The 19132-nt window shown below is 35.8% G+C and overlaps 3 protein-coding genes across 6 annotated transcripts; all 3 read left to right on the plus strand.

The window, feature by feature from the left end:
• Window positions 1-1635: 1635 nt before the first annotated feature.
• On the plus strand, window positions 1636-5631 carry LOC8288022 (UDP-glucose 4-epimerase 2). 2 transcript variants are annotated; one of them, XR_007215792.1, is made up of 9 exons: window positions 1636-2009; window positions 2339-2388; window positions 2752-2887; window positions 2976-3077; window positions 3183-3410; window positions 3527-3605; window positions 4129-4211; window positions 4667-4828; window positions 5114-5631. XR_007215792.1 is itself a non-coding variant. In XM_002509926.3 (9 exons), exons 1-9 carry the CDS (start codon window positions 1821-1823, stop codon window positions 5205-5207), a joined length of 1053 nt encoding a protein of 350 aa, XP_002509972.3. In that variant the 5' UTR covers window positions 1655-1820; the 3' UTR covers window positions 5208-5631. The 2 variants fall into 2 exon arrangements, 1 of the variants encoding a protein (XP_002509972.3); XM_002509926.3 differs by having other exon boundaries at window positions 1655-2009; window positions 4737-4828.
• A 1388-nt stretch (window positions 5632-7019) lies between these two features.
• Window positions 7020-14015, plus strand: LOC8288023 (dynamin-related protein 5A). Its single transcript, XM_002509927.3, has 16 exons — window positions 7020-7465; window positions 7694-7757; window positions 7849-7956; window positions 8074-8175; window positions 8349-8399; window positions 8697-8758; window positions 9010-9100; window positions 9269-9333; window positions 10067-10261; window positions 10353-10472; window positions 10605-10675; window positions 10766-10991; window positions 12181-12231; window positions 12949-13177; window positions 13313-13452; window positions 13559-14015. Exons 1-16 carry the CDS (start codon window positions 7337-7339, stop codon window positions 13685-13687), a joined length of 1833 nt encoding a protein of 610 aa, XP_002509973.1. The 5' UTR covers window positions 7020-7336; the 3' UTR covers window positions 13688-14015.
• Window positions 14016-15115: 1100 nt separating this feature from the next.
• LOC8288024 (GDSL esterase/lipase At4g10955) lies at window positions 15116-18633 on the plus strand. Of its 3 annotated transcripts, none has more exons than XM_002509928.4 (3): window positions 15116-15475; window positions 16835-16942; window positions 17481-18633. In XM_002509928.4, exons 2-3 carry the CDS (start codon window positions 16881-16883, stop codon window positions 18490-18492), a joined length of 1074 nt encoding a protein of 357 aa, XP_002509974.1. In that variant the 5' UTR covers window positions 15116-15475; window positions 16835-16880; the 3' UTR covers window positions 18493-18633. The 3 variants fall into 3 exon arrangements, with proteins under 3 accessions (XP_002509974.1, XP_015571497.1, XP_025015678.1); XM_015716011.3 differs by lacking the exon at window positions 15116-15475 and adding an exon at window positions 15560-15936; XM_025159910.2 differs by lacking the exon at window positions 15116-15475 and adding an exon at window positions 15986-16458.
• The last annotated feature ends 499 nt before the right edge of the window (window positions 18634-19132 follow it).

The following is a 19132-nucleotide window of genomic DNA, read 5'->3' on the forward strand; positions in this document are numbered from 1 at the left end:
GATGGATTCCTCCATGAAGAACAGTTGGCAGTTGGCACACAGATATATGGATGAATCAAACCTTGCGTTCGTGGTCAGTCAACTGTTTAGTGGTAGGTCAACTAATTAGCTTTGCTGCTGGTCCAAGTAAAAATATAATATATGTTTGACCCAATACGGCAGCTCTAATGGTCTTTCTTCCCGATTTGTTTATATAATCTTGATTTGTTGGGGCAGAGGGGAAAGCTAGGATGGACGGTGCAGGAGGCTGTTCGGAATTTGCCTTTGTTGCTGTTTGTTGGCACTTGGCACTTGACTTTCTTTCCCACTTGTAAAGAGGCTTTAGGCTTTTAGATTTTATCTCTTCTTAAAGTTTTGCTTTCTCTACGAAAAGTGGAGAGAATTTTTTAAAGATGAAAGCTGAATGGTGAAGGCAAAGCTTAGCTTAAAGCCGAGATTAAAAAGGAAAAAAAAGAGTAACATGCAATTTATTGCATGTGATTGAGGATTGACATAGATAAACTTTGAATAATTAATATTTCTAATTGGGTGTAATGATGCAATTTAAACTTTGCTAAAGCAGCAGAATAGTCAGTTTGCGAAAGATGAGTGGAGGAGGAGAATGTAAAATCGGATTCTAGAGTGTTCTGTTCTGTAGAGGAGGATTTATGTAGAAAACGTATTTGGAGTTTCGTGCACGACATTCCCACCCTCAAAGGTGGCGAAGGATAAGATTATTTTGATCATAGACACATATGTCATGGAATAATTCTAAAAAAATTAAAGTTGATTAGAATTCATGCTTTATACATGATTAAGTTCCCTTCTTAGTCCAAAATCTACTGACATACAATGTTATTTTGCTTTCTTATGATAAATCAGTAATATTTTTATTTTTATTTTAAGTGTCAGTGATATCATCCTTAATATATACCACTTTAAATTAACACTGTATGGTAGGAATTGAATTGCTATAGAGAAAAACCCTACCAAACATTGAAAAATTTGGAAAAAGAAAAGAATAAATTTAAAAGAGATGAGCTATCTTCTTTCTTTATAGGAGCTTGATACCAATTTTAAACACGAAACAGATTTAATTCCTTTCATTAGGTCTCGAATTATTAGATCATAATAACATTTTTTTAATCATTCAATTTTAATGATTAAAAATCAATCCTAACTAGCAGCTCCTCCGACCCAGCGGTATGTGCAGAAATATTAGAATTCTCATACTCAGAAAAAATAAATAATAATATTAGTGTATAAATATATCTAGCTACAAATATTCCAACATTTCCTTCGTTTCCTTCTTCCTCCGATAAAATCGGTCAAGATCCGTACCGAAACTTCTGGAGTCCCCAACGAATAGAAACTCACCAAGTGTATCCATTTCCGCCCAAATTTAATTATTAAATAAATAAAACGAAGGTTAGTTTAGTCAAATCTTAAAAAGCATCTCACCCCACAGCACAACAGAGAATCCTGAAAGCTAGTAATTTCTTCTTCTTCACTGGTACAGCCAGTTCCTAACGATCTGTAACAGAAAGGCTCATCCCACGTGGCACTCATCCTTTCTCTCTCTCTCTCTTAATTAATACATAAATAGAATAGAATAGAATAAAAAAGTCATTTTCCAGTTTCCGTTTTCCCTTATACATATTCACATTCCTAAAGCAGCCTATTTCTCGTGATTTTTTATTTTCAATATATATATATAAATCCAGTCCCTCCAAAACTAAATAACTTCCACCGCTTTTCTATAACTCTTCTCTCTTCTCTTCTTTCTCTCTCTCCCTCTCTCTCTCTAATTCTCTGTGTTTCGATTTACTATCGATATCATCATGACACCAAATAGCACTATTCTCGTGACCGGTGGTGCCGGTTATATCGGAAGTCACACGGTCCTTCAACTCCTTTCAGGCGGTTATTCCGTCGTCGTCGTTGATAATCTCGATAACTCTTCCGATATTGCTCTCAAACGCGTTAAAGAACTCGCCTCTCAACACGGCAACAACCTGTCCTTTCATCAGGTTCATTCTTTAATTTATTACCTTTTAATTTGAATTCCCTTAATCATTCGGTTTATTCAATATGTTTTCGGTTCCGGTGAAATAAACTAAATAATTTATAAACCGGTGCTGTTTCTGGCTGGAAACTTTTGTCAGTTAATAATAATGATTACTAAGCACTATTTTTGGAACCGTCGAATGCTAATTAGTTTTCACTGTCAATTTTGTACTTTTTATATTATAATTATGTGAATGGGCCCGTGTTTTTTTCCCCTTTCTTTTTATTTTGTGTATAATTGATTTTATGATGGCTCTCTGATATTTTAGATTCTGTGTTTTTTTACTGGCAGGTTGACCTGAGGGACAAACCAGCTCTGGAAAAAATTTTCTCTCAGAATAAGTATGATTAGTTTCTGCTTTCAATTCTATTTTAATTATATAATTCTTTTTTCAATCTAATGAGCTTTTTTGGTTTAACACTCTGTCTTGTGTTGTGGCTGGCTGTATTAATAAATTATATATTACTAGGAAGCCACATGTATGGCTCTGATGAACTGTATGCATGTATATATTCTGGTTAAAATAAGAAATCAAATTTAATATTTCATTGCATATGCTTTATTCGATGCTCTCAATTTGAGCGGGGTTAAAAAAAAAAAAAAGAAAGGAATAATTTATAGGAGAATTTTTTTTAATGAAAATAATAGATACAGTGTCATTTATTTATTTATATATTTTTTGTAATTCCCTGTTTACCATGTAGATTTGATGCTGTTATTCATTTTGCTGGGCTCAAAGCTGTCGGTGAGAGTGTGGAGAAGCCATTACTTTATTTTAATAATAATCTTATTGGAACTATTACATTGCTTGAAGTAATGGCTGCGTATCGATGCAAGAAGGTAATTTTTCTAGATGTTTTTTACATATTTAGTTGCTCTAGCGGCGAATATGTGGTCTAATTTTGCATTTTTTTTGGATTGCTATCAGCTGGTGTTTTCTTCGTCAGCTACTGTTTATGGTTGGCCAAAGGAGGTTCCTTGTACAGAAGAGTTTCCTTTATCGGCAGCTAACCCATATGGAAGAACCAAGGTATGTATCTCACATCCATTATCTGCATGTGCTGGTTCACTCTGGAGAATTAGTAACTGAGTTTCTCATGGAAATGAAGAGAATCTGATGACTTTGTTCTTTCAGCTTTTCATTGAGGAGATCTGCCGTGATATCTACCGTTCTGATTCTGAGTGGAAGATTATATTGCTAAGGTACTTCAATCCAGTTGGTGCACACCCTAGTGGGCATATTGGTGAGGATCCCCGTGGAATTCCAAACAATCTTATGCCATATGTGCAGCAGGTTGCTGTTGGCAGGCGACCTCATCTTACAGTCTTTGGAACTGATTATTCAACCAAAGATGGTACCGGAGTATGTTTCCTTTGCTATTATGATCCTCTTGTAAAATTTGTTTGTTATGGTCATGTATCTAGGAATGTTAGGGGCAAAGCTCGTTCCCATATATTGATGATCCTTCTCTCTTTCAGGTGCGTGACTACATTCATGTTATTGACCTAGCTGACGGCCACATTGCAGCATTGCGTAAGCTCTCTGATGCTAAAATAGGTAAGTGATACAGTCATGATAATTTCCCTTTGGGTGATGGATGCTTGGGGTGATTTCTTTGTTTGGCAACATATTTGCACACTAGAGAGCATTATATGATGCCATAAATAGGTGGTAAATTTTTGAGGTTTCTGAATTATGCCTGGTGGGTAGTGCCCCGTTGAGGGAATCGCTAAGTTAAATTGGTTACCTTATGTAATATATTGCTTTCTGTGCAATTGTGAGCCTTGACAGGTGGCAATTCCTTAGCCTGTAAGTACTGTGAAAAATGTTTATGATGGTGATAGCTTCTGCATTCTTCCAGTTTTGGATTTTAACTGCAGTTCTGAATGTTTCAAGACAACTTTCATCATGACTCGTGGATAATATTTTAATTTTGATCCTTCATGTTCACCTTTTATCTCTTTGCAAAGCCTGTGCTATTCGATGAATTAACGGGTCTATAATTTGTCAAATCTAACTGATTAATTGGGGGATGCATCTCACTGTTCAATGACACTGGTCTCATGAGTATGTTTTACAGGTTGTGAGGTATACAACTTGGGAACAGGAAAGGGGACATCAGTATTGGAGATGGTAACGGCATTTGAGAAGGCATCTGGGAAGGTACTAAACATTTTTCTTGCAGATTGCTATTGGCTTTGGCTATAGATCTTGTTTGGTAACTAAATTGGGCAAAAGTTTAGTTTTGGGCTCTCAAGGATAAAACTGCATCTATATAGTTGTGATCAGATTTGGTGCTTTATTTAAGTTGCAAAACTAGTTTTTGGCTTTTAGAGCATCTCAACCGCATACATAGGTGGTCAACAGAAAATGTGAATCAAATTTTAGTGGGGGCAGGGTTGCCACTCTCATCATTTCATTCACCCTACAAAATCACTAGTATAATGCATGCATTGCTGCATAGATCCCGCATTTCTGATCTTTTATGTCACAGAACTTGGGATATTTCAATTATGAGATACAGCGTGAGGTTGAACCTTGTTTCAACAGAAACTTACCTCCTTGATTAAGGCTTTTATCCTTACAGTTGTTCCTTGTATCTTCGCAATTTTGTACAGTGCTGTTCGATATGTGTGCTGTCTCTTATTGTTGACTCACTTGATCTTTACACTAATGATACAACGACAGAAAATTCCTCTTGTAATGGCTGGAAGGCGTCCTGGTGATGCGGAAATCGTTTATGCATCGACAGATAAGGCAGAACGTGAATTGAATTGGAAGTAAGTGTGAAGGTCCATGGATCTCTTTGTTTGTAATCGTGTCATTAGTTTAAGTTACGGTTTTGGTGAGATTTTAGAAGGTCCATGGATCTCTTTGTTTGTAATCGTGTCATTAGTTTAAGTTACGGTTTTGGTGAGATTTTAGAAGGAATAAAATGATGAAAGAGTATTTGAAAAGACAAGTTAATTAAGAGCATCATAAGGCATATAACATGTTACTGTTATTGCAATTTGAGGTATTGTCACGTGCACTCCATATTCGTCTGACGTGTAATCCCCTTGCAGGGCAAAATTTGGCATTGATGAGATGTGCAGGGATCAATGGAACTGGGCTAGCAAGAATCCTTATGGCTATGGATCTGCTGACACCGCTAAGTGAAGGACGAAACTATTTTTATTTATTTAGACTTTAATTTAGTCTTCCTTGGCCGCCTCGCCATGCTTATAGAACCGACAGGAATTAGGTCTGCCTAAACTTTGCTAGTAGAATATTTATTTTGATAAACAATAGTTGTGTTATCATCCGCAAATAAGCTGCCTCACCCCACACACACCTCCCCCCCAGATTTACATAAAAAAAGGTCCATACCCCACTTTAGGTCTCCCCCTCTTTGCAGAACACTCTTGTGGTGACTGTTACTTGAGGGCTACATATTTTTTCAAGTCAATTAGCTGACTCTTTTCTAATTGAGTAAATAAATCTTTCTAATTTATTTATGTAATCTCCCTGTCCATGTTTCATTGTATTTCAATCTTCGAGATTGTAATTAATAGCAAGTAATCTTCTTCTCTGCTTATGATTAGCACCATTTCCAGTTAAATATTTTTTTCTTTTGTTGTTTTATTTTTGCCGTGACCTGTCTTGAGCATAAAACCATAACAAATGAAGCCAGACGCGTGTTGTTTATGGCTGCCAACTGTAATGGAAGAATGTGAAGTTGCTTCCACTAGTATAAGTGGTACAGCAAGGAGGCCACTTGATTGATATATCTTGCGTTCAAAGACTCGGGCTAGGAGGCCACTGACTTTTAAGATTGCAATTCTTTTTGGGTACAAGATGGTCCTCTTATAACGAGTGCCTAATTCCACCTTTTAATCAATTTTATTGGATATTATGGCTTAAAGGCAGGAATATTACTCTCTCTTTGTTATTTTGTCCAGGACATACAGGACACTATACATATACATATTAAGCGGCCCAAATCTCAACCTTATGTAGTTGGATTCCTAATCTTGGGAGATTGGAGAAAGAATGTGATAAAGATTGTGCATAGTATGTACGACTGAGCAGGCACGCCCCGATATTACTGTGTAGTTGAATATTAATTTGTCTGGTTGCAACCAAATCATATTTGAATTTGTTAAGCACGAAACTCAGCAACGGCAAGCATTGGAATTTTTTTGAATAAAATGATGCTTTTGCAATTCACAATGGTAAATTGCTCCAATTATAAAGTTCGGTAATCTCATTTAAAATTAGAATGGTAATTATGATTCAGAAGAATTATGATTCTTTATAGCACTCAGTCCTCGATTCTCTATTCATAGCCGTTAGAACACTCTAATTTCAAAAGATGGTGGACCCCCTGTCTACTTCATAAAGAAATGATTTAAACTTGTTGGACACCACCCATTTAATAAGTTCAAATAAGTGGCCCAGAATTATAGTAAGAAAATAAAAATAAAAGAAAAGGAAACCTCAGACTGCAAATCAATATCTCCCCTTTAACACATTCTTTCAAAAAAAAGAAAAAGAAATGGTATGGTCTAAATCCATTATCAACCGCTATAAATTTCTTTAGAAAAATTCATATCAGTTAATTCACTAGCTAAGTGATGATATACTCACAAAAATAATGATAGAAAAATGAGAAGTATGAATTTACTCATATTTATATGTGTATGTTATTCTTTTTACAAAGAGTAAATATATTTTTTTATTTTATTAAATGTAATAAATTTTATGAGATTGAAAATATTAATAGCAATTGCAATTATTTTTTATTTAAAAATGTTTGTATTTCTTCAAATTTCCACCAGACAGAAAATACAAGGATAACAAGGTGGTAGTAATGTAATTGGAGTTTTTGTTTCTTAGAAAAAGAAAAGAAAAGAAATGACTAAAAAACGAAATCAGCAAATACTTGTGGACTCCTGATTCCGTATGAGTGTAAAAACGGCTAAAGAGCCGGCCTTTTATAGCTCGCTCTTTGTTCCATTTATCAAACAGGTTCTCTAGTCAATCTGTGTCTATTCAAAGCCAAAATATAATTACACAACTAGAGAGAACTCTTTGTTTAAACCCCTTTTTATAAAACAAAACGCGCTTCCCTGCCTCTCTCTCTCTCTGTTCTCTCTCCAAAACTTACCGTCGAACTCAAGCTCTCTCTTCTTCTTTCTCCTAGTCGTTTTCCAGATCCATCTCTCCTAAACGTTTCCGTTTTACCAGATCCAACCGATCTGATCGGAGCTTTACATCTGTGTTTGATCTCGTCCTGTCTTTGAGAAATGGAGAATTTGATTTCTTTGGTAAATAAAATACAAAGAGCTTGTACTGCTCTCGGTGATCACGGTGAAGCTAGCGCATTGCCTACTCTTTGGGACTCTTTGCCTGCTATTGCCGTCGTCGGTGGCCAGGTTTACCTCTAGATCCGACGACTTCTGCTTCTTTTTTTTCTTATTTATGTTTGAATTTTAGGTTTATATTCTTTGCTTTATGTTCTAATTAGTAAATAACTTCTTAAAGAAGACTTCGAAGTCAAGCGTGTTTGAATCAGCTTTGACTAAACCTGCTAACTTTCTACGTTTAATTTCTGTTTAATAAGTGAATTAGTAATCATTTATGTTTTTGTAATTGTGTGGCAGAGTTCAGGGAAATCATCAGTGTTAGAGAGCATCGTCGGAAAGGACTTTTTACCTCGAGGATCCGGTAATTGATAAAAGAAATGGATACTACTCGTTTTACTTGTTTTTTTTTTTTTTTGTGGAATGGAGAAATTGATATTTTTATTATATTCTAGGGATTGTTACTCGGCGTCCTCTTGTGTTACAGCTTCATAAGAGTGATGAAGGTAGCAGAGAATACGCGGAGTTCCTTCACCTCCCTCGGAAAAGATTCACCGATTTTGGTACATTATTTTATATCACAAATCTGTGCTGCCTAATGAAATGAATAAATTTCTTTTTTGCATTTGCTCATGTTTTAATGATTGTTCTGTTTGTTGATGTTGATTTTATATGTGTAGCTGCTGTGCGCAAGGAGATTCAAGACGAGACTGATCGAGAGACTGGCCGTGCAAAACAAATCTCTAGTGTTCCAATTCATTTGAGTATATATTCTCCTAATGGTAAGAGATGGAATAAATTGGTTTTGTTATACATATGCTGGTCTTACCTTACATATGGCATCTAAGAGAGTGTTTAGATATTACATCTGTTTATTTTTAGTCTTACTTGAATACAACTATAAATCTTTTATTTCTCATCAATTGTAGTTTTGCAATTTTTTGATTTCTTGCAGTTGTCAACTTGACGTTAATTGATCTTCCTGGGCTCACAAAAGTAGCTGTTGGTAAGTTGCACGACTTGCTACTTCTCTCTATAAATTTTTCTCTCTTGTTTTACATTTGGTTGCCAAAAAAATGTGAGAAGAATGACGGAGGGACCTTACAGAGTTACATTTCTCTTTCTCGTGTCAATACAAGTGATTCCTATATATTTGTTTCACTGACTTGTACTTTTTGTTGTACCAACTAGCTCAAGCCTCAAGATGGATACTTTACAATTATCTTCTTTCCTTTTTCGTGGTACTATGAGTACAAGTCCTTGTACTGAACTATTCTGATTTGATGTGTTTTACGCAATGCAGAGGGTCAACCGGACAGTATTGTGCAGGACATTGAAAATATGGTTCGGTCCTACATCGAGAAGGTAACACCCATCTCAGACACTGTAATAGGCAAAAGAATCCTATTAGAATAGGAATTAAGTTGGACTCTTTCTTATTTTCTTGATTCCTGATGAGAGGCAGACTTTAATTGAGATTAGTTAGTAATGATATCTGTTATGCTATTGTTTGCAAGCAGCTATTTACCTTCACATTCTTAATCTTGCCCTTAGATACTTTGGCAATGATGAAGATTCACAATTTTTGTTTAATGTTTAACACAATCTTGGTGCAGCCCAACTGTATAATTCTGGCAATTTCTCCTGCCAATCAAGATCTTGCAACATCTGATGCAATTAAAATCTCCCGTGAGGTGGATCCTACAGGTAAGCTTATACATTTAGGTTGTTTTCATGCTTTATACCGGGAATTTTGGGTTTTTTAAGTTTGATTGCAAATAAATCTCATGGATATGCTAAAATTTTAAGTGCCAAGTTCATCATCATAATTTGCTTTTATACAATTTCACAAATTTGCTTTCTGTGTTTTTGCAGGAGAGAGAACGCTTGGGGTCTTGACAAAGATTGATCTTATGGATAAGGGTACTGATGCAGTTGAGGTAAGCTGGCTTAGTTTCTATTGCTGTTATCAACATTTATTCATTTACTAGTGCTTCATTTGCTGGTTTATAGAATGTTGTCTGCAACCATAATAATGAATTTACTGGAGTGTTCCTTGCTTAATTATAATAGAGGCATGCTTATACATTTATGTGCAATTAACCTGGTTTTCTTCTAATTGCATGCACAAATGAGATTGACTAAGTTGTCATGATGTGCAACTTTGAGAATGTGAGATTAAAAAGGAAATGAAAACAGCACTGAGAGAGAGCAGATCATAGTTGGAACCTAGCATGCATGCTTTTAGATTTAATCCTCATAAATAAATATAATATGAGACCTTAAAGAATGTATGGATTATAGATGAGAGTATCTGAGCTGAGAAATACTTGTCAATACCAAAATTACTGATCCCTGCTAAATAAGATGTCCCTAATAATTGCCAAATAAAATCACAGATTTAAAACTAACTTTATTATGAGTATGTAAAACTCGGACTTCAAAGTTGGGTGATCATTGTGAGCCAATCACGATTTCACAAAATTCCCATTGAATGAGAGCATTTTGTTGCGAAAACTAGAAGCATTTGTAGATAGTCACCAAGTGCATTAGCTACGTGCTTGTCTACTGCTAATGTGTCCCATACATGTTTAAGATGGTACATTTATTTTACTTTTACAAGTATTTTTCCCTTTCACCTTATGACACTCAGGTCACATTTTGGTTTGTTAGATATTGGAAGGAAAAGCCTATCGGCTAAAATTTCCATGGGTTGGTGTTGTGAACCGCTCCCAAGCTGATATTAACAAGAATGTTGACATGATTGCTGCTCGGCGTAGAGAGCGGGAGTATTTTGCCAACTCTCCAGAATACAAGCACCTTGCTCACAGAATGGGTTCTGAGCATCTAGCAAAGGTGCTCTCAAAGGTAGGGTTAATGTAGTTGGATTTGAGATTTCACATGTTTGTTGATGCTTAGTGTTCATTTTGAAGAACTAACTTAAGGTTTAATATCTCAGCATTTGGAAACTGTAATCAAGTCCAGAATCCCAGGCATTCAGTCCCTTATCAACAAGACAATTGCTGAACTGGAATCTGAGTTGAGTCGTCTTGGAAAGCCTATTGCTGCTGATGCTGGTGTAAGTGTTGGTTTTATTCATTTTGGCATATTTATCACACAGTTGCTACTTTTAAGTCGAGCAAACCAAGTCTCTCTCACTATTTCTACATTTCTGCAAGAATTGCCATGAATAATAGCATTTGACTTGCAGGGGAAGTTGTACACAATCATGGAGATATGTCGTCTTTTTTATTCAATATACCAGGAGCATCTTGATGGAGTGTGAGTATCATAATTTACCCTACTATTTTGTATACTGTCATTTTATCTGGTAAAGCAACTTTGTTATGATAAATTTGATGTTATTGACAGGCGAGCAGGTGGTGAAAAGATATACAATGTTTTTGATAACCAACTTCCTGCTGCTCTAAAGAGGTTGCAGTTTGACAAGCAACTTGCCATGGAAAATATTCGTAAGTTAATTACGGAAGCTGATGGATATCAACCACATCTGATAGCTCCTGAACAAGGATATCGTCGTCTCATTGAATCTTCTATTGTTACCATCAGAGGTCCTGCTGAGGCAGCTGTAGATGCGGTATGCATGAACTTCCAAAGAATAAATTGAGATTTTACTTGTCATCGATGAGATTTTTACATGACTTCTCACTTTGTGATCCACTATTATTGGCAATATTTTTCTCACTACATTGTAATTGGTGGGAGGTAAGTTGAGTTGATTTTGTATGTTTGAAATATCTTCTGCATGTGGGCTCATACCTGAATATGGCACCACAGGGGTTGAGTAGTTTCAAATATCTTCTGGGTTTAGTGCAACCTTCGTCTTGGATTTTGCCAAATAGGGGTATGCTTTCTTGTAAGATAGTAATAAGCTGTGCATGTGCTCACTGTAGAAGAGGGAAAGTGAAGGGTACCTTTGTGTTACAGGCTGGAGTTATTAACAGAAAGGTTATGAGGCAGAATATGGGCCTCGTGATACAAGAGGGAGAGAGAGAGAGAGAGAGAGAGAGAGAGAGAGAGAGAAAACTTTTCCCTGTAAGGTAGAGATAAGCTGTGCGTATGCCATTATAGAAGACAGAGAGTGAGGGATACTTATGTGTTACAGGCTGGAGTTATGAACAGAACGGATAGAGAAGTTGACTCTGTCTCATTATAGGAGAGAGTTAGAGAGAGAGAGAGAGAGAGAGAAACTGTGGTGTCTTCTCAGAGGCATGACCAGAGCCCATTGCTAATGTTCAACTTATGCCCACTTTCTCTCATAGGAAAAAAAATGCTTCCACTTTTTCAATACTTGGATAACTTGGGGTTTTCCTATTTTATTCATTATTCACATTTCTCCCTTTTCTTCCCTAACATTTGAAATTTCTTCTGTGTAGGATTGCTATGAGTTAGATGAGGAAGAATTGATACACCTAGTTACCTTTTAGAAATGCTCTATGTTATAGCTGCATGTCTCCAAAATTTAGATTCTAGGCTACTTTGTTTCTCCACTGTGAAGAATGGAGTGTGGATGGTTGCGAGTATGTCATTGATGCATGAACTTGTTTTCCACAAGGTGTAAAATGATACATAGGTGGGAAATAGGTGATCTGGTCAAAATTTTTATTTTAGGCAGCAATAGCATTTAAAGCCGACTTAGTAAATAACTAGTGCACTGGCTTATTCTTGTAGTGTTCTGTGCATGTGATTAATTTCCCATTTATAGATTTTCAGTTTCTGAAATTTTCAGTCTCCCTTGGCTTATTCTTGGTTGTTGTTAAATCCAGGTTCATGGTCTATTGAAGGAGCTAGTTCACAAGTCCATCGCCGAGACTCCAGTATGTTCCTGTTAATGCTAATTTCTTGGTTATGTGCTTGCAATTAATGCTATGGTCTGAACTTTCTGATGGCACTTATTTCCGGAGTGTGTAAGCAATTAAGCATTTATAGAATTGACAATCATAGAATTTTGCAACATGGTTAAGCATGCAAAAAACTTAACCACCACCATAACTTTCTTTTTGCAGAAGCAGCAAAAGGACCATGGTACATAAGTAATTGCAGTTATTTTAGTTAATATCTAGCATCAGGAGTATTGAATTTAGTGTGCTTAAGGATGTAAAAAAAGAATGTATCATGGACTAATAATGTTTAAAATTGGTAGTAGAACAGTGTCAAAAATCAAAAGAGAAAATGACTTCTCACCTCTTTAAAACTTCCGAACATAAATTCTCATGTAACAAGTATTATTATTATATAAAAAATGTCGGACTGGGGGACCCAGACCTTTGACTGCATGGAGGAAGCTGCCTGCTTCTCTCTGCTAGTCGTAGCAAGATCTGGATCAAAGTTGTAGCAATTAATATTCATTGTAGCACCTCCTACACTTGCTTTTATCAGAGGTGCATAATGAGGTCATGACAAGAAATGCACATGACTGGATTATTTTCTCTGATTGCATTTTCCCCCTTTTGAATGCTGATAATTGTTCTACTCGCTTTATCCTTTTGCCTTCATTTCTGATACTGTTGGATAACAATGTCCTTGGTTCTCAGGAGCTAAAGCAATACCCTGCTCTTAGAGTGGAGGTTGGAAATGCTGCTATTGATTCACTTGAAAGAATGAAGGAGGAAAGCAGGAAAGCTACACTTAAGCTAGTTGACATGGAGTGTAGCTACTTGACAGTTGATTTCTTCAGAAAGCTTCCACAAGATGTTGACAAGGGTGGCAACCCCACACATTCAATATTTGATAGATACAATGATTCATATCTTAGACGAATTGGTAAGTTAATGTTCGTGTTTTTCATAGATACATGGACAGTTGCAATGTTGCGATTATCTTCTGTACTGTCAAATGAGTACGGTATTAATGCAAATATTCACTATCAACATTGAACTACTTACAATGTGTGAACAGGATCAACTGTTTTGTCTTATGTCAATATGGTTTGTGCAAGTCTCCGTAATTCCATTCCCAAGTCCATCGTTTATTGTCAAGTGCGTGAGGCCAAACGAAGCCTACTTGATCATTTCTTCACTGAGTTGGGTAAAATGGAGGTAAGGAGTGGATGCGCTCTTCTTTTGTCTATGTTATAACGGTGCTTATGTGATTTTAAAATCAGATGATGAATGTAATTCACATGCAATTTTAAAAATTTTGCAGCAAAAGTATCTTTCATCATTATTGAACGAGGATCCAGCAGTCATGGAGCGGCGGGCTGCTCTTTCTAAAAGGCTCGAGTTGTACAGGAGTGCACAGGCAGAAATTGATACAGTTGCTTGGTCTAAGTAGATATGCACCAGTTAGAGGCTGTTTTTTGAGAATTTGGATTGATGGCTGTGTAATTCTTTCATTTATTACATGTTGTACCGGGAAAGAGGGGGAGCATTGTACTATGTTTTTCCTGGCATTGTATGTGCTGCGAATTAAGCAAGGCGGGGTCAATAGCTGCTATATCTCAGTAGCCAGTAGGCGACTCGATTTGTTTCCTTGGCCGATTCCACATATATGTAGTATGAAATACGAATCTATAATTTTTCCATGCTTTGGTGTGTCCATGGTGGTGGATCTTGTATGTGCCTATGCGCATTTTATTTTGATAGGCATTCGCTTTCCTCTAGTGATTGGTTTTTCTTTCTTGAACTCATGAATTAGATTATTATAGTCTAAAACGTATCGTTAAAATTTACATTTATAAATTTAAAAAGATAGACATAGATTAGTCACAAGAATAAATCTGAGATGATTTTTATATACTAAGAATAACTTATATATTATCTATGTAAATGTATAACTTATTATTACTATATAAAAATCTTTAAGATAATATTAAATATTGCCATTTTGATTAAAAAAAATTACCAAACTGATGACTATATTAGTGATTAAATATATATAACAGCAACAGCTATTAATTAGCTATTTTTATACTAGCGAGTAATAAGTCAAACAGGCCCCAAATGTGAAATAACTTCTTATACAATACAGACAAGTTGTACAAGTAATAATTTTTAATCTATTATATCTCGCCACTTAAATAAAAAAAATTTGGAATTTAATGCCCTGTTTGTTTTCGAAAAATAAATTTTTTTTTGGAAGATATTTTTTCAGAAAAATATAATATTTTCCGACATTTGATTGCAATATTAAGAACCACTTGGAAAATATTTTTCAATATTTGACTCTAATTTAGATTTATTTTTCTAAAATAATAGTAATACACTATCATATTTATATGTGCATTTTTATAAATAAATATTTAAAAAAATTTGTAACATTGATTTTTTTATATATTTTTGTATTTAATAAGTGTTAGAAAATAATTTTTCGTTTTCAAAATGAAAAGTTATCTTTTATGTTTTAAAATGATTTTTCTTTGACGAATAAATTAATTTTTCTAGTGTTCTAAATATTGAAAAGTAAAGGAAAATATTTTCTCTAAACAAACGGAGCCTAAGTAAACACATATTTTTCTTTGTTTAAGTAATTGAACTGGATTTCACAGTGTTAAAAAAAAAAACACTGATTGTGAATTCTCAACTCCTTGTTCAAGATTGAGTTCAATTTCAAATTTCAGGCCTCTGACTTTACTGTTCAGCCCAGCCAATAAAACGACAGGACGTCATTTATGGGCGACAAACTAACTAAATTATACATGCAGGGACAGCGTGTCAACATCAACTTCTGCTTCTGTTTGCATAATCCAGATGCTGAAATTGCTTTTCTATTATTATTTTTTTGGTTGAAAACGCTGAGATTGCTTCTCGTGACAGGGAATTAGGGTCCAAAAGAAAAAGGCAAAAAACAGTAACAAAAGTATATAGCATCTTTATATACTTCTTATTTATCATCAACCACCTTACCTTATTATTAATACACATCTCACCTCAAAAATCCTCTAGAAAAGAAAAATTAAAAAGTAAGATTGCTAAAACAAAAAATAAAATTAAACCCAAAACACACACACACACACAGAGAGAGAGAGAGAGAGAGAGAGAGGAAAACAGAGGATTTTTTTTTTTAAAAAAAAATCTAAAAAAATCTGGAGATCATCATCCGATCTGTTCTTCCTTTATAAAGGTAAAATCATCTATCTTCATCACTAACATAATATCCTTTTATTTTTCGGCTGCATACAATGTTGATTTTATTTCCAACCTTTTTTTTTCTCAACAACAAAAAGAAACTAATTTTTGGTTCTATTGAAGGAAAGATGTCGCCTTTTTTGTATTGTGATTGTTTCCCACTATTTATCAGAAAAGTCATTTGTGGTTTGTTTTGCATTTGTGTTTTTATATATCTGCACGAAATCCTTCTGTATAAAAAGACAACGTCGACATCCTAAGACTGGGTCTTGGCATCTATTTCTAAGGATAATCTATAGATCTGGCTTCTGGGTCATCATCAACATATTTGTTGCTTTTAAAGTTAAATTTCGGAACTTTGAAGTGCGAGTTATCTTCTTATGTCTTGGTGTGGACTGCTTGTGTGTTTAGAATTTTGAATCTACCTTAGAAATGGAGTCTCATTTGGGCATTGAGGTAATTTTGTTTAAGAAATGGATTTGTTGATACCACCCACGCGTTTCCAGATTCATTAGGCTTGATCAGCATTGTTATATATGTGAACCGAAGTTACAATTGAAATGTTTATGTTTTTCAGTTTTTAATTCTCCTCAAATGTACCTCCTTGTTCTTGTTTATCCTTTATCATGTCCATTTGTGGCATAAAGAGGTAGTTTCAAGTTATAGGTAACAGTTTGGCATTTGTAAATGCTGCCGGTGTATAAGCTGTTGGAATTTTGGTTAGAAGTCCTCTGATGTGGCCAATGTTTTCTGGTGAATTTTAACTTTTTTATGCCTCCCAACTAGTGCTCTATTCACACACCAAAAATAGTGTATTGTTAATTTATATTGTAAGAGAATCTCCTTTGGTTGGTTAAATTGGATAATTGCATCCCACAATCAACTCTCCAGTTCCCATTCCACCCTCTTGAATAACCTATAGCCAGCCTTTTAATTACTGTGCTTTGAATGACCGGAGGGGAAGAGAACAAAATTCAGGTGAAGAAAATGGCAAGTTTCATGATTGAACTTAAATCTCTGTTTCAGTTTAGTCGACATATCTAGATTTTCCATGTGCCTAGCATTTCACTTTAGCAAAGCTAAGGCAATGGCTTCCAGGATGCTGCTGGACATATACTGGCATGTGTTTCTGTAATTGTTATCAAATAGGTTTTAGAAAATTAAAAATTTGCACATTGTAAAATGTAAATCAACAAACAGTTTGTCCTAGTAATAACATTTCGATGGGTGTAACTGCTTGGTGGAATATTGCTATTGCGTATGAAAGAAACTGCGTGTTAGTACTTTTTTTTGTCTGTGAAAGCCTAGTTGTCTGCCACTGACCATTCTCAATGGTTTTCCTTTTGCTATGCAGTGTGCTTTTTAAAGGATATTAAGAAGAAAGAGGACCCTATGGTGTTATGGCCTCCGAGAGGGAAGATTTTAGCCTCTCAGGACCCTTACACCTAACTGCTGTTGATTGGTAGGTTATTGCACTCATCAGGCCCTCCTTTCTGCAGGAATAGAGAAAACAGAGATTCTTTTTCAATTTTACTCAATTTAATATTCAGACATAGGATTTTGGGAGCTCGTTATTTAACATGTTGAGAGTACATGCCCTCTTTATTTATTCTAAATAATTGAACCATTCATATTTAAGTAACAATTATTTAGGTGAGGTCTATTTGATGCTTTCACATAATATGCTTTTAATGTTTTTCCATAGGGTTCACCAGGTCATATATTTTGTCACATGATGTTGTTTCACGTGATTTAGACATCAGCAAAATGCTACAAATGACATGGAGCAGCCGTGTGTATTTTACATGACATCTCTGCTTGCTCTGACATTTTGGCAACGCTCATATTTGTTTTATTAAGTATTGTCCGTTACCGCACTAGGTTGTAGAGATAGTCAACAATAGAGTCCCCCTATTGTTGCAACTTCTAATAGATTTCATGTTTTTGGTTCGAACTATTATTGTAGCTCAGTGATGTAATTGTTGTATTTCCAATTGCAGGACAAATGCACATCATCGAAGGTCTATTGCTGCCAGTTTAGTTCAGGGTGTCTACATTCTAGAGCGGGACCGCCAGCTGAAACGTCAAGGTCCGGAAGCTCTTGCTAATCCTTGGTGGGAGTTCTTTCATTTTCAGCTGCTTCGTAAGCTTGTGGATGATGTTGATTCCTCCATTTTTGGTGCCATATATGAATTTAAACCTCCAACCACTCCATATAATTATTCTCTAGATCAAAGTCCACGTTATGTAATTGCTTTCCGAGGCACTGTAACCAAGCCAGATTCCTTGTCACGGGACCTTGAGTTGGACCTTCACATCATCCGAAATGGGCTGCATGAAACATCTCGCTTTGAAATTGCTATGCAAGCAGTTAGAAATGTGGTTGCTACCGTAGGCGAATCAAATGTGTGGTTAGCAGGCCATTCCCTAGGGGCAGCAATGGCCTTACTTGCTGGAAAGACCATGGCCAAGACAAGCATCTTTATTCAAGCTTTTCTATTCAATTCACCCTTCTTTTCTGCCCCAATTGAGAGAATTAAAGATAAGCGGGTGAAACATGGGTTACGGATCGCAAGCAGTGTGATAACAGCAGGACTTGCGATTGCAGCAACTGCAAAGAAGAACTATCAGAATCGCCAAGCTGTAAATCTATTTAACCAACAAAATCATGGGTCTGTAGATCCATTTATTGCTGTGTCTGCATGGAGACCTTCTCTATTTGTGAATCTGGGTGATCATATATGCTCAGAGTATGTAGGTTATTTTGAACATAGGAAGAAGATGGATGACATTGGGATTGGAGCTATCGAGAGGCTCGCAACCCAGAATTCAATCAGCGGTCTTATCATGAGTGCAATGGGTAAGCAGTCCGAGTCCGAGCCGCTCCACCTGCTTCCTTCAGCAAATCTGACAGTTAATTTAACTCCATCTCAAGATTTTAAGGAAGCCCATGGAATTCACCAGTGGTGGAGACCTGATTTGGATGTTCAATCCAAGCTTTACAAGTATTAATGCCCAGAATTGTTCTTCTTTTCTTCTTTTCTCCTGCCCTTTTCCTCTGTTGTAAAATGCACATATTCTTGTTGAACATTTCTTCCCATTGTGAGTTTTCTTGACAACCATTAGAGTAAAAATCCAGTTTGGATTTGCTTTGGTCTCTGACTTAACTTGCTCCTAATATGTCATGTCCGAAGAGTAGCGAAATGACATGTACTAAAAGTTGAAGGACTCAACAACAAAAACAACAAAGAAAAGTCGAATCGAATCCCAAGAGAGTGGAACATGCTATCATCATTACCCAATTTTCTGCAGTCTTCCCCATTTTGGTCCCACTTTTCCTGCAAATCTCGCGCTTCCCTCTCTTCTGCATTTGCAGATACGTACCGCTATTTTCAACATTCACTGTTCTTCCGTTACTCCGTTTCCAACCCCGTAAACGACATCGTCCAGCTTTTGTTCTCTCCTTTTTCTTTTTCTTCTTTTGCCCTTTGTCGGCAGCGTTTTCCTGTTACCTCTTTTTACTTTTTTTCAAAGTCGCTCCTTGTTGCAGCTTCCCATCTTTGAGATATTACTTCCTTCCTTCATCGCTATTATCAACCCAACAGATTTAAAAAAACATAAAACCAAAAAATCAATTTTTCTTTTTTGTAAT

Source organism: Ricinus communis, chromosome 5, assembly GCF_019578655.1.
Source record: "Ricinus communis isolate WT05 ecotype wild-type chromosome 5, ASM1957865v1, whole genome shotgun sequence".
In the NCBI taxonomy this organism is placed as follows: domain Eukaryota; kingdom Viridiplantae; phylum Streptophyta; class Magnoliopsida; order Malpighiales; family Euphorbiaceae; genus Ricinus; species Ricinus communis.